The sequence below is a fragment of the Pogoniulus pusillus genome, chromosome 19 (assembly GCF_015220805.1).
Source record: "Pogoniulus pusillus isolate bPogPus1 chromosome 19, bPogPus1.pri, whole genome shotgun sequence".
NCBI classification, from domain to species: domain Eukaryota; kingdom Metazoa; phylum Chordata; class Aves; order Piciformes; family Lybiidae; genus Pogoniulus; species Pogoniulus pusillus.
In genome coordinates, this window is record NC_087282.1 from 19,358,869 (window position 1) to 19,383,520 (window position 24,652).

The following is a 24,652-nucleotide window of genomic DNA, read 5'->3' on the forward strand; positions in this document are numbered from 1 at the left end:
CAATAGCACAAGTGGCCCAACCACTGCAGTGTCCTACTGCAACAAATTATTGCCTAACAGACTGGCCTACACAGAGAAAGCAGCCCCCTGGCCCAGGCTGCTGGCCAATATAGACCAAGAACCATATTAACTCACATGTTTAAGTTCTCTAATCTTTCTGTTATGAGTCACTGTAGAACACAGCACAGTGAAGTGCTGATGCTTGACCTGATGTCTTTGGCTCCACTATCTTCAAGTAATGGCCAAACCAAGCTGCTGTCCTCCTCTAAGTGTTTCATTCTCATTGGGTTTGTCTCAGTTCTCATTTGAAAAGAAATGGGAGTCAGTCAGTGCAAGAAAATGTAGAGGAGTCATAGTAGCCAGCACAAGGGTGAGGACCAGCTATCGAAGAGTCATCCAAAACCATTGTCCCAACACTACCATTATCACTGAGTTTGATGCTAAAGAAGAGGCTAAGTGGTTAAGAGCACCAGAGTGCAAGAGACTTTTAAAAGGAACAGTCATCCCACAGGTCTCTGGCTGTGCTGCCAGACAATATGAGTCAAACCAAGGATTCATCAAAGACTGCTTATCTAATGTGAGGTAACCACTCCAAACACACAAGGAGGAAATGCCTTACCTTTCTACTCAGGAAGCCCTTGCATTCTTTGCATTAAATGGTTGTTTGCTCTCTTTACTTGAGGGGAACATGAAGACTGGCTATTTGGAACGCAAAGCTCAAGATCAAGAAGTCATTCTTGTTCACCAGATAAAATGGAATAGAAACTAGAGCATGTCTGAAGCAAAAAGAGAGTATTTTCAAGAAGACCCCATGAGGCACTTAGTTACCACCACCAAAGCACCAGAAGAGCAGTCCACCTTCTTGGAATATTTTTAGAAATTCACCTCATTATGTCAATTTCTATTGAGAACCTCAGGGGAATATTTTTCACCATCATCTTCTCACAGAATGGGGATGAAGGGATTTATGAGATCCTTTACATTCTCCACTCTTCTCTCTGCTCCACAACTAAACTGCTGTTTCCTTGACTTGATCTACCTACATCATTTCACGAGGGCTTGTACCCACTGTCCTTTGGATGACATTGCTAAGTTATTTTCTCCTATAGCAAACCAGAAATATATAAGACAATCTCCAACCCAACCAACCAAATTGTGAGAACACCACCAAGAAAGAATTCTGCTTCCCATTACCTTTTGCAGGACCTACAGAATGGAATGTTGTGGATAGTCTAACATATCTTGCCATCCAGAGACATCCTGGGTGCTTCTGTGGAGCACAGAAGCACCCAATGTGATCCAGTCCTCTCCTACAACTACCTGAAGGGAGATTGTAGCCAGGTGGGGTTGGTCTCTTCTCCCAGACAACTAGCAATAGAACAAGGGGACAGAGTCTCAAGTTGTGCTGGGGGAGGTCTAGGCTGATGTTAGGAGGAAGTTCTTCACAGAGAGAGTGATTGGCATTGGAATGGGCTGCCCAGGGAGGTGGTGGAGTCACCATCCCCGGGGGTCTTCAAGAAAAGCCTGGATGAGGCACTTAGTGCCATGGTCTGGTTGACTGAACAGGGCTGGGTGCTAGGTTGGACTGGATGATCTTGGAGGTCTCTTCCAAGCTGCTTGATTCTATGATTCTATGATCCTGCTCTTTTTGGCTTCAGTTGGACATGTAGTTTCTCAGCACCTTTGCAAATTAAGCCCCCAAACGAACACATTAAATTGTATTGCTGCACAAGGACCTTCATTTCCAGACTTTTATCTGCAGGAATGATATTGCATTCTGTACACCAGACCTGTTTTTGTAATACTATGGTTCATCAGGATTTTTTATGTTAATACCCAATCAGAAATAATACACATGTGATTCATAATAATCTAACTGAATGGCTGCACTGAATGCATTGTAAGAAATTCTGGTTAGGAAAGAAACTCATTAAAGAAATAGTGACTACTATTATCCCACTGCATACATTGTTCTACTGGAAAGTTTCCTGGAGTAGTTCCTTTAATTAGCAATTTGATCTTTTGAAATAGTGTGATCTCCACCACGCACAATTTGTAGAGCAGACTTCTCTGGCAACACAGAGGAAAACAAGCAGCCTTTTCAGAGTTTGCATCTCCAGGGCTCATCCTGTCATTTTCTAGCTATTCAGCTGCTGTATATATGTGTATAGCACAGCGACACTGTTCTTGGGGGATTTTGATTCTTAAAAGTTCCACAGATAAAGAGCTCTTTTATTGGAACAGGATATATTGTCTTGGGTTTTGGGTTGGGTTTTTTTTTTTTCTTTTGTTGGGTTTTTTTGTTTGTTTGTTTGTTTTTTAATCCACATTAAAATATTTGCATAACTTTGGCCTATTCACATGGAAGGTGTTGACCCCAGCTGTGTTCTAGTGAATGAATCATTTGTGTAGGAGCTCTTTGCACAGAACGTATGGTGTTTTATCTTTGCTGGTTTTCTGCCAAACACAGTCTGTAACAATTTTTCCCCTTTGCCACATTTGCTCCTTGATATCCTTTAAAATATACCAGCTCCAAGTGGAAGAAAGCAAAGCAGACTATGGGCTCACTCTGACTGGCAGCTCTCTGTATGGGTACTCCTGTGCTGGCACTGGGGCACCCTTGCTTTTGGAGGACATCCACTCCAGATCTGGGATCTCTTTGTGATGAATATTTCAAGTTAATGCTGATTTAAAGTTCATTTAAATCTGCAGGGAGCAACCAAAGAAGCAGGGATCCTCTTCATATACAAATCAGGAGCTGCCCTGAAGCAGAGGGACAAAATTCCCTCTGCCTTGAACATCCCAAGCTCTGCACCTGCAGGGAAAGCCTGGAGGAAGGGAGGATGTTCCTGCCGTACTCTGTTATGACTATCCTCCAGGCACCACTTAAGTGGTATTTTGGCATGACATATTTCTACCCACAAGGGCAGGGAACAAGACTATTTCATTAAGGGATTGAGGCACTGCATAGCCAAGCCACTATTTCACTAGGCTTGATTTGAAACGGTAAGTGAGAGGTCAAACTCTCTCATCACTGATCTCCCGAGGGAGAAGAGATAAGGTGGAGTGCTAAGATTTCCATGATCCCACGTGAGTAGATAAGGTCTGAATGAGCAGCCTCAACCGTAGGCTGCTTCTCTAAGTGTTTTGTATAGCTTACACTAGAAACCCTCATCCTTCTCTAGAGTGAATCATATAATTACAGTTTCCACAAGAAATTCAGAGCAGGATCCCCTCCCACTAAATTTCCTCTCACCTGCACTCCTTTCATCACCAGAGGTGCCTGCTTGTCAGCACTAGTTCTACTGCTGAGAGAGTTCACATGTAGCTCGATTTAGCCCACAACAAAGGCAAGGCTAACCCCCCCAAGTGTAAGCCTCTAAAATGCTTGCCCATGGTTGTGAATGGCACAAACGTTTCCAGGAGGAATTGTTTGTCCAGGACACTCTTGTGGTCTTGGTGTGCTCTCCCTGCTAAGCAAGGAACTGCTTTTACAACAGCTTCCATCATTGGGAGGTTACCTTCCAGTTTCCCAGGAAAGCCTTGCACAGATGGAGATCCTGCAGATGGGATGCAGCCCCATTAATCTTTGCCATCCCAGCTTCCTCCTGCCCGAGCTCTTCTCTGTCACAGGAGGCTCTCTCTTCATTATGCCCTTTCTCTCATGTGCAGCAGAAGCATAACAGCCCAGTTAAACCTGACTCTGGGTAAACATTAAACACAGACAAGACACTTCTCTGGGTGCCACTGTTAATTCCTCTTTCAGAAGCAGATGATTTCTGTTAAGAAATGCTTGCTCCCAGCCTCTCAAGCCAGCAAGCTGGGGTTCATGTATTGCTCTTCCTGAGTCACCTGAGAACACTGGGTGACACGTGTAAATGTTACAGGCAGAGCCAAAAGTACCACTGTAATTACAGTTGACTCTTGTGTAACTCCAGTTTGAGTTGCTTGTAATTTCAGCCATAATTAATTGTTTGGGCTGAAAATTTCTCCAGCTGGGTTTGGCCTGGGGCTAAACTTTTTCATTTCAGCTGAAATGGCACAAGTCTTTCCCAAGAATATGTTTAAGGGAAAAGACTCTTTTGCCCCTGCTAAAAGGATCTTTTTGTCATTTACTGAAATGCTGTCACATCTCCACACTTCTAAAAGCAGTACCCTGAAATACTGTCAGGCTCAACTGCTGTGAAATACATGGTTTTTTTTTCATATTTTCAGAAGGAAAAAAAAGGATCAGAGTGTTTTCAGCCTCAGACATATACACACACATATATATATACATATATATATATTTGCTGTTTACACATGTGCAGCAGAGATCCAAGCAGCTACTCTGACTATCCTTCATGCTGAGCAAGCTCAGTGCCCCACTGTGCTAGACACACCAGTGAGGTAGCACATGCAGTGACCAAAGATACTCCCTGCAGCTGCAGAGTATGGTAGAGCTTCCACTGCAAATGTGCTCTCTGGTTGCAGGGCCTCTGAGGTACCAGGCCAGAAGAGAGCTGGGAGATGGCTCAAGCTGAGTGAGGATACAGACAGGACATCTCAGTGAACACCAAGCAAGCAGCTTTTAAAACAAACAACCTGTGATCAGCCTACCTCCAGAGCAAGGTCTGACCTGCAGACAATGAGGACGACCCTGAGTGCACATGGAGCAATAAAGAAAAGCCAAAATATTCAAGACTTGCTCAGTAAACAGCTGCTGTCTGGTCTAGTTAGCCAAAGAGACAGAGGTGAAGAAAATGAGTATGTGATCACTCAGTAAAAAGAGCACAGCACAACTCAATGGGCACAATTGCAACCTGTACAGATGATCTTAACCTAACATTTCTCTGGAACACCTGGACTTGAAACCTTATGGCAAAGATGTTGTGCCCACTTTCAGAGGGGACACATACCCAGTGACTTCTAGTCACGCAGAAAACAGTCAAAAAGCACACCTCAGTACAGAAACAAACACCAGAAACCCAGGGAGTCTTGAAAAATCTGAACCAAAAAATCACAGTATCACAGTATCACCAAGGTTGGAAGGGACCTCACAGATCATCAAGTCCAACCCTTTACCACAGAGCTCAAGGCCAGACCATGGCACCAAGTGCCACGTCCAGTCCTGCCTTGAACAGCTCCAGGGACGGTGACTCCACCACCTCCCCGGGCAGCCCATTCCAGTGTCCAATGACTCTCTCAGTGAAGAACTTTCTCCTCACCTCCAGCCTAAATCTCCCCTGGCGCAGCCTGAGGCTGTGTCCTCTCGTTCTGGTGCTGGCTGCCTGAGAGAAGAGAGCAACCTCCTCCTGGCCACAACCACCCCTCAGGTAGCTGTAGACAGCAATAAGGTCACCCCTGAGCCTCCTCTTCTCCAGGCTAACCAATCCCAGCTCCCTCAGCCTCTCCTCGTAGGGCTGTGCTCAAGGCCTCTCCCCAGCCTCGTCGTCCTTCTCTGGACACGCTCAAGCATCTCAATGTCCCTCCTAAACTGGGGGGCCCAGAACTGAACACAGGACTCAAGGTGTGGTCTAACCAGTGCAGAGTACAGGGGCAGAATGACCTCCCTGCTCCTGCTGACCACACCATTCCTGATGCAGGCCAGGATGCCACTGGCTCTCTTGGCCACCTGGGCACACTGCTGGCTCATGTTCAGGTGGGTATCAATCAGCACCCCCAGATCCCTTTCTGTTTGGCTGCTCTCCAGCCACTCCGACCCCAGCCTAATTCAAACTACTTCAGTACGACCTACACCAACCCAACAGAGTCCAGAGATGGCATTAACAATAAGAAAAACCTTAGTGCTTGGCAACACAGGAGGGAAAGGAAAGAACAAAATGGGCCCACTCTGCTGCAGGAATCAAACCACTTCGAGACGGTTCTTACTACTCTGCGAGCATGAGTCAGTGCAAGTGAAAATGGTGCACAGATGGGCCAGCACAGAAGCAACAGAAGTGCCGTGATATTTACAAGAGAGAAAAAAAATGTCTTTCCTTACAAGTGTAAATATACCAGAGAAATCATCCGCTCGCAGCACAAACCAGGCCTTTGATGTAGCAAACACTCCCACCGGGGACAGCACTGGCTCTGGCGAGAGGAGCGGGGATGGTAGACGTTGCATCTGGAAGGCAGTAGGCTCACAGCACTGAGCTTTCCCAAGGAGTCACAACACACAGAAACATGCCAGATGACATGGACCATTTTATAGTCTTTATAAAATCAGCAGCGAGGGGCCAAGCACTGTCCCAAGCCACAGAGAGATGCTAAGAAGGGAAGAACCGTGATCAGTGTTGGTCTAACATCTGGCAAGAGCAGCATGAGAGCCCCACCAGTCTGGGCTCCAGATGCACTCAGCCTGTGTGCCTCAGCTGAAGGCAAACCACAGCTGGTCACACCACTAGCAATGCAACAGCTTAAAGACACGTGAATCAAAGCTGGTGCTGTTTCACATGGAGCCAAGCAGGTGGCATCCTGGGGTCCCTTGGCATCTCCTGGAGCAATGGTAGTCTACAACTACCTGAGGGGAGGTTGTAGCCAGGAGGAGGTTGCTCTCTTCTCTCAGGCAGCCAGCACCAGAACAAGAGGACACAGCCTCAAGCTACGCCAGGGGAAACTTAGGCTGGAGGTGAGGAGAAAGTTCTTCACTGAGAGAGTCATTGGACACTGGAATGGGCTGCCCGGGGAGGTGGCGGAGTCGCCGTCCCTGGGGCTGTTCAAGGCAGGATTGGACGTGGCACTTGGTGCCATGGTCTGGCCTTGAGCTCTGTGGTAGGTAAAGGGTTGGACTTGATGATCTATGAGGTCTCTTCCAACCTTGGTGATACTGTGATACTGAGAACATAAGCCTCTTCTCCCAGGTCACCCATCAGTGCAAGCTACCCAATTCACAGTGCAGCCACAGGGCTAAGCTCTCTGGGCAAATAATGTTTCTTCCCACTCATCTTCCCCTCACCTGTAAAACAGCAGTAATAATATTTACATTGTGCAGTTGGCTCAGGATGGGGAAATGAAAACCTAACTGTCATCAGTGCTATTCACAGAGGAGCAGCTCACAGCCTGACGATTGCAGAATGGCAACAGACTTCACAGAGGAGGCTGAGCTCCCAGAGCTCAGGAGGAAGCTGCAGGAGACAGTACAAACCTCAGCCCAGTGCTAGAAAGGTCTGACAGCTTCAAATGGGAAAGAGACAGATTCTCTATCACTAAGCAATTTGCTTACAGTGAATTGTCACAGAACCATAGGATGTTAGGGGCTGGCAGGGACCTCAAAAGATCATCCAGTCAAACTCCCCTGCCAGAGCAGGATTCCCTATACCAGATCACAGTGGAACGCATCCAGGCAGGTCACAGAATTCCATAACACGTTTCCAAGTGGGTAACCCAAACTCCTTCCCATCCAATTGCTCTGACCACTGACTCTGCAGTAGCACATGCACTTGTGTTCTGCAGGAAAAACAATTTTAAACAACAAAAAACAACTTTCAGAACCCCTACAGGGTCCCTCTAAAAACTTTGTGGATTTGTGCTACACCATCTCCCTCTTAGGGATTTTTTCCTTTGAGTGGTGTTGTGTGAGAGACCTGAGCATGGCAGAAGAAATTAATTAACTGAGCAGACAGCAATTCTGCCATCAAATTAACAAAACAAGGGAGTAACAGAGACTTACACTTATAGTCACCCCTAAGTGTTTCACGTGACAACAGCAGGGAGAACACAGTCCAGACTGTTGTTTTAATGTTGATGGTATTCCAAAATCTGCAGTGCTTACTGATCTCTCAGTGGAAATTAAACCTTTGACTTCAGTGGAAATTCTGTCTGGGTATTGAAGTTGGTTGTTACACTACAGTCTAGCAGTATCAGTCTGTTTTGATAGAAAGTTCTTTAGCACAAAGATAGTTCCTCTCCATGCCTGCTCAGGGCACCTGGACTGACAAGCAGAGGACAAAACTTTAGATGAACTGCATTAGACTTGAATACATTCACACACACCTGTGCTCTCTGCCAATGCCAGTGACAGCACAGAGTCTGTTCTGCTCTTTGCTACGGGCAAAGTTTATACTCTGCAATCACCTGCTGGCAGCCAGAGGTCTGCCCGACACGTCAGCTGCTCTGCTAGATAGTGTTTGCTCTTTGCATCTCAGCAGGCTTGCCATTGCTGCACGCACCCTGCCCAAACACAGTCCAGGATGGGATGAAATGTGGCTGTTAAATTCTCCTCAGATCAGAAAGATGCTACAGAATACAGGAGAGGAGAAAGGAGGAAAGAGGGGAAGGAAAGCATCATGATCACAGCACTAATAAGAAGGAAGGGGGGAAAAGTTAAAATTAAGACAGAAAAAAAATTCAAAGCTGCACGAGTGTAAAACAGAATCACTTCAGGCATATGTCAAAACAATGTCAGCTCTTTTTCTGTTCATTAAGTCAGCAGTTAAAACACCCACCAGCTCTAGAGTTTTGCTACACCTGGAGATCCACTCGATGGCATCAGCAGTAGAAACAACTGGGTTTGTGGGCAAATACCTCATTTAAGGTTGAGTGAACCCTTCCACCAGCAGGGGTCAGGTCACATACTCCATAGGGTGGTGACCAACCCGAGAGCCCAGACCAACAGACAACAAAACCATGGAAACAGGACCAGAATTTTAAAGGGTTTTTTCCCTATTTTTAAGTGACACATAATAGCTCTTAATATATGCCCCCAGGGTCTGATAAAAAGAAAATTACTCCCATAATACCATGTTCAAAACATCAAATTCGAATCGATCCAGCTAATGTGGTAGACATTACCAGCCCACAGCAAGGCTGGACAATCCCAACAAGAGAAAAGCTTGTCCAGCTTCAAAACCTGGAGTTCTAACTCTCTCACACTTCAAGAAGAGTCACAAAGAAAGTACCAGACACATGAGCACTTTTTTATAGGGCTCTGAACCTGTAACAAAATATAATCACTGCCTGATAACAACATTTCACAGTATCACAGTATCACCAAGGTTGGAAGAGACCTCATAGATCATCAAGTCCAACCCTTTACTACAGAGCTCAAGGCTAGACCATGGCACCAAGTGCCACGTCCAGTCCTGCCTTGAACAGCCCCAGGGACGGCGACTCCACCACCTCCCCGGGCAGCCCATTCCAGTGTCCAATGACTCTCTCAGAGAAGAACTTTCTCCTCACCTCCAGCCTAAATCTCCCCTGGCACAGCCTGAGGCTGTGTCCTCTTGTTCTGGTGCTGGCTGCCTGAGAGAAGAGAGCAACCTCCTCCTGGCCACAACCTCCCCTCAGGTAGTTGTAGACAGCAATGAGGTCTCCCCTGAGCCTCCTCTTCTCCAGGCTAACCAATCCCAGCTCCCTCAGCCTCTCCTCGTAGGGCTGTGCTCAAGGCCTCTCCCCAGCCTCCTTGCCCTTCTCTGGACACGCTCAAGCATCTCAATGTCCCTCCTAAACTGGGGGGCCCAGAACTGAACACAGTACTCAAGGCATGGTTAAAAAAATTCAACACGACAATACACATAACACAAGGGCAACCCACACACACTGCTTAAGAACAGTCCCACCCATTTTAGATTTTAAAAGCCTTTTTTTTTTGGCACATAACTTCTGCTACATTTAATGGAACTTTTCCATTACAGGTGGAATAATGAGTAAACAAGGAAACCCTTACACACAAAGGAGAGATGACATTGTACAAGACAGAGGGCATCTTCAACTGAGCCCACGGTTGTTTTCTAGGACTGTATTTAGATTAAAAGAGCCTGGGTTCTTTTAGTGGTTTGGCCTTGAAATCCTTCCTGAGGGACACGTACAATTTAGCTGTGCTAAAAGCCTCCTTTCAGTTCAGGAGCCAAGAAGGTAGTCATCTCTTTTCTCCAAGAGCCAGCATCCAGTACTTGGCAACAAACCCACCTTCCTCCCAGGCCCTGAGTTGTACCTGCTCATTGCCAGTGACCATGTCACCATTATACTAACCCAGCCACATACATCACACCTGTCCCAGGTGAGGGGCAAAAGACAAGGCAGACAACTCGACTGTCTGACACTCCCTGTTCTGTACTCAAATTCCCACACTTCTCAGGCAGAATAAGGCTGCTTTATGCACCATTTTACTACTGCAGGTAACACTGCACACTCCCAGCCACAGGAACAAAGGTTTTGGGGAAAACAAGTTTGAGAGTTTGGGAAGGTTTTCCCCTTAAAAAAAAACAGTCTCCCCATTTGTAACTACGAACATCTCTCACCAGTCCTCAGGCAGCCAAAAACCACACAAAGTCCTTCTGAAAAGCTAAGTTCTGTGCAACAAAGTTATTAACTGTTGGGAAAGGCAGGAAAGCTCTTTTACAGGTCTTCATTGACCCACTGAACGTCCCCTTACCCTCTGCAGTCCTTTTTGGGTTCTGCAGACTTCTGGAGAAGGCTGAGGGGAAAAAAAAAACCAAACAGCCTTGGCCCAGAGTAGTTACACTGATTCTTGAGGCATGTTTTCTTTGGGTTCAGGCCTGTAGATTCTCAGCCAGTGATTTCTGTCCCTGGGGGAAAATAAATATTAAAAAAAAGAAAAGAAAATGCCAGGTTTTTCTGCTTTTCAGGAATTTGGAGAACAAACACAGGTTTCTGACGCGTTTGTGAAAGATGTGAACTGACCTTAATGCTCCAGTGCCCTTCCATTTGAGAGCACACTTATCCTGGCATCTGTGACTCCTGCTGTTGAAAGGGCAAAGCAGCACCAGCACTGAACTGGTGTGCTCCTGGCACCGTTACGCTGTGAAGCAGGAGAGAAGGCAGGCTGGCCATGCCAGCTCCCATTTGGCACCTCCAATCACATCCCTGTGCACACTTGGGTTGTGCTCTCATGGAAGTAGACTGCCTGGTCCCCCCAGTGCTGAAGTCCACACTGCTGACACTTGAGCATGTTCACACACTGGCTTTAACGACTGTCAGAAACCTTTTACACAGGCACTGTGGCGTGTGTCAGTTACTCCAGTTTCAAACAGGTGCACAGCAGCCTTGCTTTAAGCAGTTGGCTACTGGCCTGCAATAGACCAGGCTAGGATTAATTTTTTTTCCTGTAATTTATGATTAAATATTTATTCCAAAACTGTGCAGCAATGCTTGGGATAGGCAGGTGCATTTCATCAGTACATAAACCGTACCCAAGCAGTTCAGTTTCTTCTCATTCCTAAGCTCACTAGAACAAACACACCACTCCTCACACACAATCTGCTGCTTAGCTTTCCTTCCTCTTTCCTTTTCAAATGGCAAAGACAGCTGATGAAGAGCCAGGCACTCACCTTGACCCAGACTCGAAGCTCCATCAGACTTTCTCAGCAGGAACAGCCAGGCTTGAAATGAGAAGTAATGCTTGGCAGGTGCTCCCAGGGGACTGGCCAAAAATAAATGCACTCTCCAGTTAATTTCCATCCAAGTGCTACTAACATTTCCCCTTTAAGAAGCTAAAGCTTTTGATTTACACAAGCTGAGGAGGTTCTGTATTTGTTTGCAGCAGCAGTGGCAGACCCAGCACACAACAGGGAATGTTCAAAACCATTTTAAGCACCTACGTAAGGTGCCCATGCTCCCCGTACAGACAAGGGATCTTTCAGGGTGTAATTTAAAGCAGTGTAATTAGGAACCTGCCTCTCACCTTTGATTATAGCAGGAGTCTAGACATCTAATTTAGGAGAGAAATTACATACTTAAAATCAGCTTGTACAAACAACCCCCAATGTATCAGCTCTGCAAGGAACCAGACTGGAGGCTCTCTGGGAAGATGGTTACAGCAAGCAGTGCCTGGCACTTGGCAGGCAGTGAGAGGAGGAGTAAGTCTGTTTATAGGGAGCTCTACTCAGCTGTGACTTCCACCAGGCAAGCCACTGCAGCCAGCCACAGCATGCAGCAGGCTGGAGGTGGAACCAAGCACCGAAGACTCACAGCTCAGCTGCCGACATGGATGGAGAAAAGTCTGCTGGATCTCAGCTCTGGCACAGGACCAGAGCTGGCAGCATGGTGACCTGCCAGCCTATTGCCCAGGGAAACCTGCCTGTTCTCTCTTCACAGTGATGCAGCTGTGACGGAAGAGACTGGGAATATCCCTGCACCCTTAACTGCAGGGCTGCTGGTGTGGTGCAGACTAAGGGCTGTCTGTGGTCTTACTGCCTTTCTCATGAAGGAACAGCTTGGGCCATAAATTTAATCAAGACTTCAGGAAACAAGGCATTCAGAAAATTTGACCAGATGCTTTCCAGCTTCTTAAGGGAATTAAAAATACCTCCAAATTAGCAATCTTTTTCAGACTTAAAAAAGAATTGTCATGTTTAGGAGTGGGCCCATAAACAAATAATACCTCAGGCAGGAGAGCAGGACAGGTGGAAATTTACTTCAGCCTCTGGAATTGTTCATTTTAAATCGTGTACAGTATTTTCATTTTCCATCACAGATAACTGTGTGGCAAGGGTATGCACTACTACATGACAGCTCATTCTGCTTTTAAAACAGCAGCACTTGAGCAGCAGCTAAATTGATGCTTTTTATGTGCCCATCACTTATGAGGGGTAATTGATTAGCGGCTGTGAGGGGTTCTGAGATGTAACGGATCACATGTTCTGAGCCTGCTAAATTTTTTTAATAGATTCAGGAAAAAAAGGATTCTAAATCAGATTTTTGTCTCTGCCAGCACTACCTTTTGGATCACTATTTCCCCTTCCCTTTAAATATATTTTGTCTCACAGAGACAAAAGCATACTAAGCCCAGAGAGCAGATTTTCAAAGGCAGTAAGGAGACTGAAATGTGGTATCTATTAAAATATAACTGGAAAGAAGTATATTTCCCCACTGAAAGTTTCTCCAATGGCTGTCTAATTGGCTATTCAAAGATTATAGCTTTGATCTAGCTCAAGAGAAGAAAATGGAAAGGTCATATTGTCTTCGAGCTCAGAGGAAAGCGATCCAAGCGGAAAACAGCACTGCACTCCTGGACAACACGACATGTGCCAGGCTCCAGCCTCAGCACAGGCACATCCTCTGCAGAGCAACTGGAATTGTTCAAGCCTGGGCTGCCTGCCTTAAACACACCCCATACCAAGAATAGCCTGGGCTCCTGGCGCAGGTCAGGCGATGCTGAGTCACTTGCTGGCCAGCACCCAGGCTCTCCAGCTGCCTTGGGCCCACACTCCCTTAAAGGCACAACTCTCACCCGCCACACAGAGCCCCAGCTCTGGCTGGGCACAACAGGCCAGGGACAGCACCCTCGGACGTGGAGGGGTTTAGCCATATGAGCTGCTCCAACACGAATTCCCAACTCTTACCGCCCCGTTTCCATCCAGCCTCGGAGGGCAGCAATGCTGCTGCTGCTGCCTTACTGCCAACACTACATTCATACTTTTCTTTGTGGTTATGAATCAACTCACAGGCACTGGTGTGCACCCCAGGCTCGCACAGAACGGCAAACAATATACTGTCACGGGTTGCATCAGCTGCTGCGACGCTCCCTCACTCCTTCAGGCTTGCAAAGGCTGATCTAACTCTAATATAAAAGCCTTTTTACCCGCCTCCTCCCCCAGCGATTACCAGAGGCTTGGAAACCATTGAAATGCAAATAGCTGATGGAGGTTATTGGGGAACAAACTGGAAGAGGCGATCTTGCGAATGCATGGGTAGCCTCGCGTAGCCGCTGAACCGCATCTTCTTCAGTTTGTCTTCTCGGTATCCCAGGACCCAATTAACTCCCGTTAGGGGCTGCAACAGCAGAGAGAAGTGCGTGGTACAGAAGCATCTGCAACTCCAACAGCATGGTACGAGCACGCTGAACTGTGGCACTTACTGAAATATGCTCTGGTGCAAGCTTTGGAGATTCTCTCTCCACAGGGTTTGTGGAAGGCAAGGCACCGGGAGCCGTGCAGCCTGCAATCTTCTGTGTGGCCATAGACGAAAATCTGCAGCCGAGCATCTCTCCTCCTCCTTATCCCACCACGGCCTTCAAACCGGGCACTTCTAAAGAGGATGGTAACTCCTCCATAGTCCTTGCTCACTATCCTTTCAAGCGATGTTCCCATCAAGGACAAAAGGCACTGTTTAGAGTTGAGGCAGTCCCAACACTCAGCGTCCAGGGAGAGCAGTATCTCCCAACTGCTATAAGGGGAGGCGGGACTAGGACAACACAGATACCTCTTCAGGCTCAGGGTCCCCATACAGGCTTCAGGAACTTCTCCTAAATACAGGCTGCAGCCTTACTTCCTTTTCTGTAGTGAAACAACCTATACATATCAACAGAGAATATATTTACTGTACTGTTATACTTAAAAAGTGATGTAGAGAAGAAGGTGCAGCACCCGGTGCACACAAACCACAAGGAGCAGCTTGCTTGTACTGGCAAGAAGGTGGCTGAGGGCTGATCTAATTGAAGCTTACAGCTGCATAAGGACAGTGACCAAGATGACAGCAATAAACTCTTATTGGCGGTGGCAGTCAGTACAACGCGGATGATGGCCAAAGAAGTGGTCAGGATAAGTAAGAGTAGGACTGGACCCAGGAGAATCTCCTCCACTAGGTAGTGGGCGGCACTGTCGTCTATCACCCAGTAAAGTGCAGGGACCTTCATCCCTGAAAGTTTTCAACTTCCCACCGGACAAAACCCTGGCTTGATGTGCCCTGCGGTGTTTGGGTCCCGCTCCGAGGGGGCGTTTGGGTTAGAGACCTCCAGAGGTCGCTTCCAGCCAACATTTCCATGGCTCCGTAACCTCCACATCAAAACCCTGACATTAAAGAGTGAAACTGCGGCATGCACCAGCTCCCTCCCCTGCACTTCGGCGGAGTCCCTTCCCGGGAGCTGGGCTAAGTCTGCAGCACCCTCTCACCCCGGCACCACCGCTGCATCCTAGCTGGCAGCCACAGACGCCAGGAGTCCTGCCTACTGGCATCCAAGGTTCCCACATTCACCGGGGTCCTGCTCACCGGCATTCAGGGCTCCCACAGACTCTGGGAGTCCTGCCCACCGACACTCAGGGTTCCCATCGCTCACGGGGGTCTTGCCCGTCGGCACCCACGATTTCCACAACCCCCGGAGGTCCTGCCCGCTGAGCCCTCCCCACCGCTGTAGCGCATTACTTCCAGGCTGCACTAACCCAGACCCCCGCAAGGTTTCCTGCATCGTCTTGTGGCTATTCGCAGCCCAGGTTCTCACCACTCCGGTGAGTAAACACGAGGCTGAGGCTGAGCCTAGCGGCACCCACCGCACAAGCCCAGCAGAAGAATGCGCAGCGAGGCCAGGGCGGCCGAAACCCGTTTTCGCCGCGGCGGGGAGAGGCGAGCAGGGCACACAGCCACCCAGCGCGGCAGCCTCCGGTGCCAGCGATCCTCCGCCAGCGCTGGCCCGGCCCACTGCCGTCCCTGGCAGGGGCACACACCCAGACGGGAACGCAGCCCAGACAGTGCGGGGAGCTGGGAGCACGGGAGGCGGTGGCATTGTGCGCCCGCCCCAATCCCGTCCCGCCCCGCCCCGGCGGAGACAGGCGGCCCTTCCCGCGGCAGAGCTGCAGCCTTTCCGCGACATGGACAGCCGCGGTCTCCTGGGGCTCCTCCTCGCCGTCGCCGCGCTGCTGGGTGCAGGTAGGGCGGCCCGGTGGCAGGCGCCGCGGGCCGCAGCGGGAGGGGGGAGGCCCGGGGCCGGGGGGTGCCGGGGCGCGGCAGGGGGGACGCGCTGCGATTTGCGCATGATCGCGGCGGCGGGCCCGGCCCAGGCTCGGCGGACCCCCGTTCACTGTCTGCCCGGGGTCACCCCGCAGCGCTTGCAGGCGCTCCCCCGCTGTGGGGACTTCTCTAATTAGAGGCATCCCCGGCAGCAAGTAGTCTTCTCGGGGCGGGGAGATCACCCCCGAGGAGGGTTCCTAATAGGGGGCTCCCAGGAGGATGCACCGCCCGAGGCATCGCCTTTGGGGGGCGACTGCACCCCGAGGCCCCACCCCGCGCAGAGGACCCCGGCTCCGCAGCTGATGGCAGAACGCCAGCCCCTGCATAGGGCCGGGCCCGGCCGAGGCCATTCCCTGTCACCCCTCGAGTCTCTCCGGGTGCCCCCGGCCTGGACTCTTAAAAACCTCCGGTAGCGACTAGCCCTCGTCCCCTAACCCGGCGGATAGGGCTGCGCCTGTGCCGGTATCTGGCAGATAAAGCGTCTCTAAACCCATCATTAGGTGACAGTACAGGGGATTAACGCATCCTCGGATGCAGCGGATGCCTCTTTGTGAGGAAGTGCCACAACTGGTGCTTAAAGCAGTGCGCGATGCTGCAGGTATGAAGCAGTGCTGCTAGCAGCCCCTGCCTCAGATAATCCGAAAGAGAGGGAGGCAAGGAGTCGTCTGGAAAGGAGTTTGGATTTTGTCTCTCTGCTTACTGAGCTATTAGATTAGTGGATTCTCTGTGTGACCCAAATTTCTTCGGCTGCTGGTTGTATTCTCACTCCTTTTTACTGCTATTTCTGAAGATCAGAATGGTCTAACCCAGAATGCAGCCCCAGTTACAGTACCACAGTATCATCAGGGTTGGAAGAGACCTCATAGATCATCAAGTCCAACCCTTTACCACAGAGCTCAAGGCCAGACCACGGCACCAAGTGCCACGTCCAACCTTGCCTTGAAGTGCCCCAGGGACGGCGACTCCACCACCTCCCCGGGCAGCCCATTCCAGTGTCCAATGACTCTCTCAGTGAAGAACTTTCTCCTCACCTCCAGCCTAAATCTCCCCTGGCACAGCCTGAGGCTGTGTCCTCTTGTTCTGGTGCTGGCCACCTGAGAGAAGAGAGCAACCTCCTCCTGGCCACAACCACCCCTCAGGTAGTTGTAGACAACAATGAGGTCAGCCCTGAGCCTCCTCTTCTCCAGGCTAACCAATCCCAGCTCCCTCAGCCTCTCCTCATAGGGCTTGTGCTCAAGGCCTCTCACCAGACAGTAATTAGGAAGATAAGGGAGGAAAAAACCCAAACCCCAAACCAACAGGTGTTTTGTTTGCTGTTTTTGATAGGATTTTTGGGGTGTCTTGGTTGGTCGGTCTTTGGCTGGTTTGCTGGGGTTTTTTGGGGTGGAGGGTGTTGCAAATTAAAAACAATGCAACATTTACCACAATTCTTTGTTTCTTTTAAAAAAAAAATTACTCTTAAAATGCTCTTTGAATAGGAAATTGTTTTAAGTCCTCTGGAAGGTTATACAGAGCAAATAGGCACCAATCATGTAAAAGGTCTTGGGAAGTTTTTCCTAGTAAAAGTCTGCTGAGCCTTGAGCAGCTTCTGCAGTTGGAAGAGTCAGCCTAGAATTAGTCTCTGATTGGGTTAGGGACTTACCTGCTCATGCACCTAGAAGGCTAACAGCATGATACCGAGTTGCTTGTGCTCACCAGTTTAGCAGCTTTGGTTTTAATTGGTGGATATCATTTTGACAGGCTGAAGTAGGAGACTGCATAAAGTCTGCTTCTAGATAAAAATAATAAAAAGAGAATTTGATTAGTCAGCAGTAGAGCTATTTGCATTCCGTGGTGTTTGCAGGGTGGGCAAAGAAAAATGCTGTTCTCTTTCATTTTGGAGCTCTGGGCTGCAGGGTCCAGCTCTTAAATATTCTTGGCTGTGTTTGCATCAAAATGAATTTTACTGAAATGTTCATAAATCATTCCTGCCAGCTAGGTTTCACAGGTAATTGAACAACATTAAGTTCAGCTCCTGTCTGAGCTGCTTTAAATTGCCTCTCCGTGGAAATAGCTATGTGAAGGCAAGCAGGTGCTGCACTTGCAACCTTCCATGCAGAGCCTTGCCACCACTGAGCACACAGAGACGAGGTACTGGTGTGTGGCTTCAGCCTTGCCACATGGCCTCTGGTTCCTCCCATGGTGTTTCAGTAGTGGCTCTCCCAAGCCACAGGTGAGTGCCTGCTCCTCCCTCTATCTCTCTCACAAATGTTTTGGAGCAGCTTTGCAGCACCCTGATGGAGGCTCAGAGAGTCCTTCTCCACTCAAGCACTAAACTACTGAACTGGCCTTTTGGGTACCAGGGAGGCTTCTCTGCTGTCATCCTGTGCCCACAGGAAAATAGCAGGTGGCGGAAAGGAAGTGGGTTACTCAGACAGGGCTTTTTACCCCAACCCACACAGCAGCAGTAGAAGTAAAATGTCTTAATTTCCTCTATTCACTGGCTTTTTTTTGCCCCCCTCTTGTTCTGAAACAGTCTTTCCATCATTGCTGGTGATGTGTGACAGATTCTTACAAGCTCAGAGGTTTACAGGTTTCCAAAAACCAAGCGTAGCAAGCTAGAGAACAAAATTGGTGCTTACTGTGATTCCTGGAGCTGAGGTTCAGGTCCACTCCTGGCACAGGAATAACATGCATCTTGTCTGTGGCTGGCCAGTAGAGCAAAAACAAAGTTTCACTTCTTAATTGAAAAAAATATGTTGGAGTTTGGGTTTCTTTTAGTCATTTCCACAGCGTTTCCCTTCATACACAGCTGTGAGCTTCAGCCATGCCGCATGCATCTGAGCTGTCATGCTCCCTGTACCCTCACCACCCATCTGGCTGAGGCTGCAATGCTAGAAACAGGAATTGCTTGTAGGGCTCCAAATCATCTTCTAGTGCCACTAAACTCAGGTGCAGTTTATTGCAATGAGGGAAAATAGCATGAAAGTATTTTGAAGCAGAGTGGAAAACCAAATGCCTTACAAAGCCGTGTTGCTGTAGCCAGAGGCGAGTACTCTCTGTGGCAGCATGTTTTAAGCACAGATCTGTGGCTTCTCCAAAAAATAGTTATGTTTGAGTCAGCCAGGCTTAACCACATGCTTGTGGAAAATCATGAGGAAAACAGTTAAAAGAACTTTCTGCTGGTTTTTCCCCCCCCCCCCCCTCCTGTCCTCACTCTCATGGTATGCCACTACAAAAACACACTGTTGTGTTTGCAAGGAAAGGTGGCAGATCTGACATCTCAGCTGAGCCTTCTTGCAGGTTACTTCTTAAGGGCCTGGCAGGAGGGGCACATCTAGATTTTACACTTGGTGTTGTGCAAGAAAAGCTTGAAGAACTTGATGACTACAAACTGGCAGCACAAATAGTTGGGCACATCCTCCAAAGCTGCAGTATCAGCAGCGACAGGTGACTCTTTGTGTTGTCATCTTATGTCTATTAAGACAGTGGCTCACAGATCACCTCTCCCTTCATGTGTGACTACAATATCCCACCAGCAATTACAATAATTATTTAAATATGAAAGGAATATTAGGCAGTATAATTAGTTATTCATAACTGTTGCACAGATGGCTGCAGTTACTGCAGGCAGCTCTTCTGCAAAATGCTGTGGCCAGTAGGGCAAGGGAGGTTATTCTTCCCCCTGTACTCAGCACTGGTCAGGCCACACCTTGAGTGCTGTGTCCAGTTCTGGGCCCCTCAATTCAAGAGAGATGTTGAGGTACTGAAACGTGGCCAGAAAAGGGCAACAAAGCTTTTGAGGGGCCTGGAACATAAACCCTATGAGGAGAGACTGAGGGATCTGGGCTTGTTTAGCCTGGAGAAGAGGAGGCTCAGGGGCGACCTCATTGCTGTCTACAACTACCTGAAGGGACATTGTAGCCAGGTGGGGGGTGGCCTCTTCTCCCAGGCAACCAGCAACAGAACAAGGGGTCACAGTCTCAAGTTGTGCCAGGGGAGGTACAGGCTGGATGTTAGGAGGAAGTTCTTCCCAGAGAGAGTGATTGGCATTGGAATGGGCTGCCCAGGGAGGTGGTGGAGGCACTGTCCCTGGAGGTGTTCAAGAAAAGACTGGATGAGGCACTCAGTGCCATGGTCTAGTTGATTGGATAGGGCTGGGTGCTAGGTTGGACTGGGTGATCTTGGAGGTCTCTTCCAGCCTGGTTGATTCTATGATTCTATGATCCAGGAGTGAAGAGAAAGCAGAAATGAGCCATCTCTTTCCCAGATGCTTTTCCAGGTGTCCATGCTCCGCTTTGCAATGGGCAGTGGTGGACACAGGTGGTAGAATAGAGGGGTGCTGGTGCCAGGGGACCCACCTGCTCTGTGCCCATCACTTGCCAGAGTCACTTGCCACACTTTTGGGAAAGATGTGGAAAGAATTATTCAGAGTAGAAGCAAAAACCTTGTTTTGGCAGTGATAGCAGCGCTGTGTGTTTACCTGCTGGAAATGTTTCTATTCTAATACATTGTTATGTTGGTAAATTTATAATTACTAGTTATCAACAGCAAGTCCAAGTAACACACATAAACAATTATTTCTACTTTGATACTGTCTTTAGTGCACATGACAACACAGGAAAAGCTAAATTGGTTTTCCTACAAATTATCTCTGATCTTTAAACAAATATGCATTAATTAAATGTGCCATACCTAGATATTTATGTACATAGAAAGAATTAATTTCCATATTCCTTATATTTAAGAACATTTCCTTCTACCATCCTAGTGATACCAATGCTTTGAAATAGCCATTTAATTCTTTTTTTCCCTCCCTCTACAAAAGTGTAGAGGTTTTTTTCCCTTAACTTCTCTTGCAACCATTTCAGCCCTTCAGGCATATAAACCAGAAGAATCTGTTCATCTCCAGTGTTCACCAGAATAAACTTTTAGGACTGCTCAGTTTTAAAAACATTTTTTTTTCTCCTTGGAAAACTATCTCCTGGATGTTTAAGGCATTGACTTTACAATTAAGTAAAGGAAGAGCTGGGGTTTTATTAGACAGTGCTTCTGAAGCCACTCCAGTAACAAAACTTATGTTCAATACACTGCATAACGCTGATGGCAAAGAGGAAACCTCTGCATTATTGCCTTTTTAATCAGATTGATAAAATTCACAATTGGTGGAAGAGCTTGTACAGAAAAAAACACGGGAAGATGATCGTGGCATACCAAAACACAGAACATGAAAGGACTCTCTTTGAAAGGGAAACTTCAAAGCTGGAGACCCAGATGCTGCAGTCGCTAGCTGTGATTTGCAACGTGGGCACATGAGCACCTCTACCGAGTGAACGATGCTTTTGAGAAGAAAACAGAGCCTCAATGCAAGCCTATTAGCCATTGCAAAGCAGGAGACAAACATTTTCTGTAGACCTGAAGGGATTTCAGTGAAGATGCACAAGGCCAGGTTTAGTTTGATCTTCTGAAAGCTCATCCTGCTGTTGCAATGTGCATAAAGTCAATGCTACTACATATTTACCAGACTGACTTGTAGTTTGTCCAGAATCCTTTTTCATTGCTTTCTAACCTTGTCTAGGCAACACAGAAAATGATTGTGGTAGAGTACCAGGACCACAGGCAGAAAGCCTGCTGAGTCTAAGCTTCCCTTCTCTGCGATAGTCACATGAGCAGCATCTTCAGGGAAGGAGTAGGCAAGGTCTGATGTAGGGCTTCAGTTCTGGCATAGCATATACATGTGGAGAAGCAAAAAAAAAAAAGGCACTGGCATGATTTTAGCTAGGATGACTCAGGGGAGGAGGAGGGACACTGTGTACAGCATTGTCCTGCTGCTGCACAGCTCTGCAGATTGGCTCAGGGTTGGCTCCAGCAAACAAGGCGCAGGGCAAAGACAGTTGCTCAGCATTTTGCTTCCCCTTTTAACTGCTTTCTTTGCCTGTGCATGAAGAAACCTGGATAGAAAGAACGTTTTGAAATTGGAAGAATCTTACTGAAATCCTGCTTCAGAAGGATGCATTCTGAGTTGGGTGTTTAAAGCCAGCTGCAGTGGGGTCTTCAGCAGGGAAGGAGGGAAAAGGTAAACAAGCAGAAGAGGTTTTCAGCCCCAGCTGTGGCTGACAAAGGAGATGCTTGTGCTGTAGAAGGGACATTAGGTATGTGGTAAGATTTTGAACAGCACATTAATCTGTGACCATGAGGTGTAGGCATGTCTGCCTACAAACAAGCTTTTAGGGGTAGTTTAGGGAAAAGGCTCTGTCTCTGTATCAGATCTCTGTATGACCTACATGGGATGACAGCAAGCAGCTTGATGAAGAATACATCTTCAGGATGACCAGCCACCTCCATCTAGGTGTCTTTGCTACTGTAGGGCTTGGGCCATCTTTCCAGACAGCACAATTTGAGCAAAGCTAATGCCAGACCCTGTCTACTTCATTTGGAGGAAAAGCCTCCCCAGGTCCCATCCTGCCACTCAGAAGGTAGCATTCCTCTTGGAGATTTGCATATGCTACAAAGCCTGAGCATACCCCAGGGCATGCTTTCATGCTGTAAAGAGATAGGAAGACCAGGACTTGTCAAACTTCCCTTGCCTGGTACATTTGCCCACCAAAGAAGTTCTTTTGTCCAGAGAAATTCCCGTATAACCTGAAGACAATCCAACACTGGGCTGAAAAGGTTGCAGCCCCCCAAAGCTGAACCATCTAGGGCAGTGCTTCTAGCAGCTGCAATCCTGGCCTAAGTCCTGGAAAAAAAACCAAAAACAACCAACCAACCTGCTTTCTGGCCCTGAAACAGGCTGGTTTCTAACCCAGGTGCTTCAGCTGGGCATCAGCTACTGCTGCTGGTGACAGAGTATCTTACACACTGAGTGGATGCCGTGCAGTTTGTGTGTCATTATTTGCCAAGAACTTAGAATTTGTTATTTCCAGCAATCCACAGCACTGAGCTTTGAGCCTGCTCCTGCTTTTAAAAACACAGGCAGATCCCAATACGTGTCTTTGGCCTCGTACAGAAAACAGGGCATTTTTAAGTGAGGTTAAACATATGTTTGGAGAAGAAGTTCTTTCTCACTTGTAATGATGGTCTTAACTGAGTAAATTATTTAGATAACTTTTTGCAGAGGAAGTCTCAGAGCCCTAACACTGGAATTAAACTCACAGCTCACAAAGAGTTGGTTTTGTAAATGCTGGTCTATTTCTTCCACAAATAGAGTCAAGAGACCTGTTGGTGAATTTCTCTTTGAACTCAGAGAGCTCCTGTTTTTATGCTTAAATGATTTCCTGCCATATCAACAGCTCTGGTTGTAAGGCAGCTTATGTTCCTCTGGTTGAGAGGCAAAACAGGTAGCTGTGCACCTCCTTCATCTAGAAAAACGTTTTGTCTCAGGCTTGAACAGCTGTCTTTCATGATGTAGAAGGTGACAAATTCTAGTCATGAATTTTGTTTTCTAAACAAATGTATGAAATTCTGTAAAAAGACTTCCAGAATTTGCCCTGACATCTCTTACTTATCTCTTCCAACCCTGATGATACTATGATACTATGATATGATATACACTCACCCCCACAGAACAGAGGACTCCACCCTTGCCTCCTCACACTGCATTTGGAAGGTGATGGGAACATGGCAGGTACTCACCAGCTGGTTGTAAAAGCGGCATCTCTGGGTAAAGCTGGCTTCACCTCCTCGGTTGCTTGTGCTGGGCATGGGAAGCAGCAGAGGCTGGATGCACACCCCAACCTCTGCTCCCAGGAGACTTCTCCAAACTCCTATGAAACCAAGGAGCCAAACCTAGCTCATTGAGCTGATGCAAAATGTAACACAGCTGCAGGCTTAGGCAGCAGCTCCTTTTATCAGAGGTGAGCCAAGAGGGGGGGTTTTGTAGTTGCCAGGATGGGTGGGGTGGCCTGCCCCGGCCAGCCATGGCTGACAGTTTAAAGGCACTGCTGTTCCTACAGCAGCTGCTCAGAATTACTTCCAGCAGATCTCTGTTGTTGCTTTCTACTTGGGGGTGGGGTGGCTTCCCACCCTGTTGTCTGTCTGTGGTGGAAGGCCCACCCTGTGGCAGGACAGTTCAATCCCTTGGCAGCATGGCTCGGGTCTGCTATGCTTCCCAAAGTATTGGGGAGCAGGAGCGTGGCCGAGAGAGCCCTGTGTGTCCCAGCACACCCAATGCAGGGAGAGTGAAGACAGCGAGCAGCAGAGGCTGCTAAACAGCTCCTCCACTCTGATCTCAGTGCACTCTTTGCAGGTGAGGTGCTATGGAAAGGCCAACAGGCAGTTGCAGGCGCTGCGCCGCAGCAGCCAGGCAGGAGCTCTGCACTGCAGGCCGTGATGACAGGGGACAGACAAATGCCTTCAGCCGGAGGAGAGGGCTGCAAACCCCCACCATGCTCTCCCAGGACCTCACTCCATCTGTCAGCATCACCTGAGTCTTAATTTCCACTGCCGCTCTGCTTCCGATTTTAAATAGCACAGTATGACAGGAGCAGCACATCCCAAGTGATGAAGCAGCATTTTCACTGTGTAATTCCCTATTTACCTACTTTTAACTACAGCATCTTCTCTTGATCTTCATCTGATGAGAGCAATCTCTTCCCATCGGGAATCAGGTGATAGGCGTTTAATCTCCTGCTTCATTTTCCTTTGGGCTCCTGCATGACTGGCTTTGTCATCAAACTTCTTCTGTGCTGGCTTAGGAGCAGAGTGCTCCCGTGCCACAGTTTGTTGCCTGGTTGCTAAACAGCCGTCTTTGGCCCCAGGCAAATGCATAGTTGTTACTTAACATGTAAGCAGAAATCAAGTACCTTATAAAGTTTCTGGGAGGACAGCATGCAGGAAAGCATGAAAGCACCCTGGTTTTAAGCCCTGTGCCCACAGTCAGAGGTGGAAAAGGAACTTGATGTTTTCTCAGAACTTCACTGGGGACCATGGATGGAGTGAGCTGGGGTTTATGTTTCCCACTTTATGCCTTGTGAAGCTGTGGCAAAGGCCAGGGGCAAGACATCTGGAC

The 24,652-nt window shown here is 48.1% G+C and overlaps 1 protein-coding gene and 2 long non-coding RNA genes across 5 annotated transcripts in view; 1 reads left to right on the forward strand and 2 right to left on the reverse strand.

Annotated features, from left to right (window-relative positions):
• Positions 1-9,537: 9,537 nt before the first annotated feature.
• On the reverse strand, positions 9,538-12,129 carry LOC135184074 (uncharacterized). The gene is made up of 2 exons (XR_010305851.1): positions 11,271-12,129; positions 9,538-10,508 (listed from the first exon to the last, which is right to left on the reverse strand). It is a non-coding gene; the product is annotated as an uncharacterized LOC135184074 (long non-coding RNA).
• Positions 12,130-13,102: 973 nt separating this feature from the next.
• On the reverse strand, positions 13,103-24,270 carry LOC135184073 (uncharacterized). 3 transcript variants are annotated; one of them, XR_010305850.1, is made up of 5 exons: positions 24,186-24,270; positions 23,278-23,408; positions 18,285-18,350; positions 17,306-17,434; positions 13,103-14,231 (listed from the first exon to the last, which is right to left on the reverse strand). It is a non-coding gene; the product is annotated as an uncharacterized LOC135184073 (long non-coding RNA). The 3 variants fall into 3 exon arrangements; XR_010305849.1 differs by lacking the exon at positions 24,186-24,270 and having other exon boundaries at positions 13,103-13,713; positions 13,799-14,231; positions 23,278-23,467; XR_010305848.1 differs by lacking the exon at positions 24,186-24,270 and having other exon boundaries at positions 23,278-23,467.
• The window catches only part of CD99L2 (CD99 molecule like 2), a 35,042-nt gene continuing 25,762 nt past the window's right edge, over positions 15,373-24,652 (forward strand). Inside the window, exon 1 of the mRNA XM_064159580.1 lies at positions 15,373-15,582. Coding sequence (XP_064015650.1) covers positions 15,525-15,582 — 58 coding nt within the window. The 5' untranslated portion in view covers positions 15,373-15,524. The remainder of the gene's footprint in view (positions 15,583-24,652) is intronic.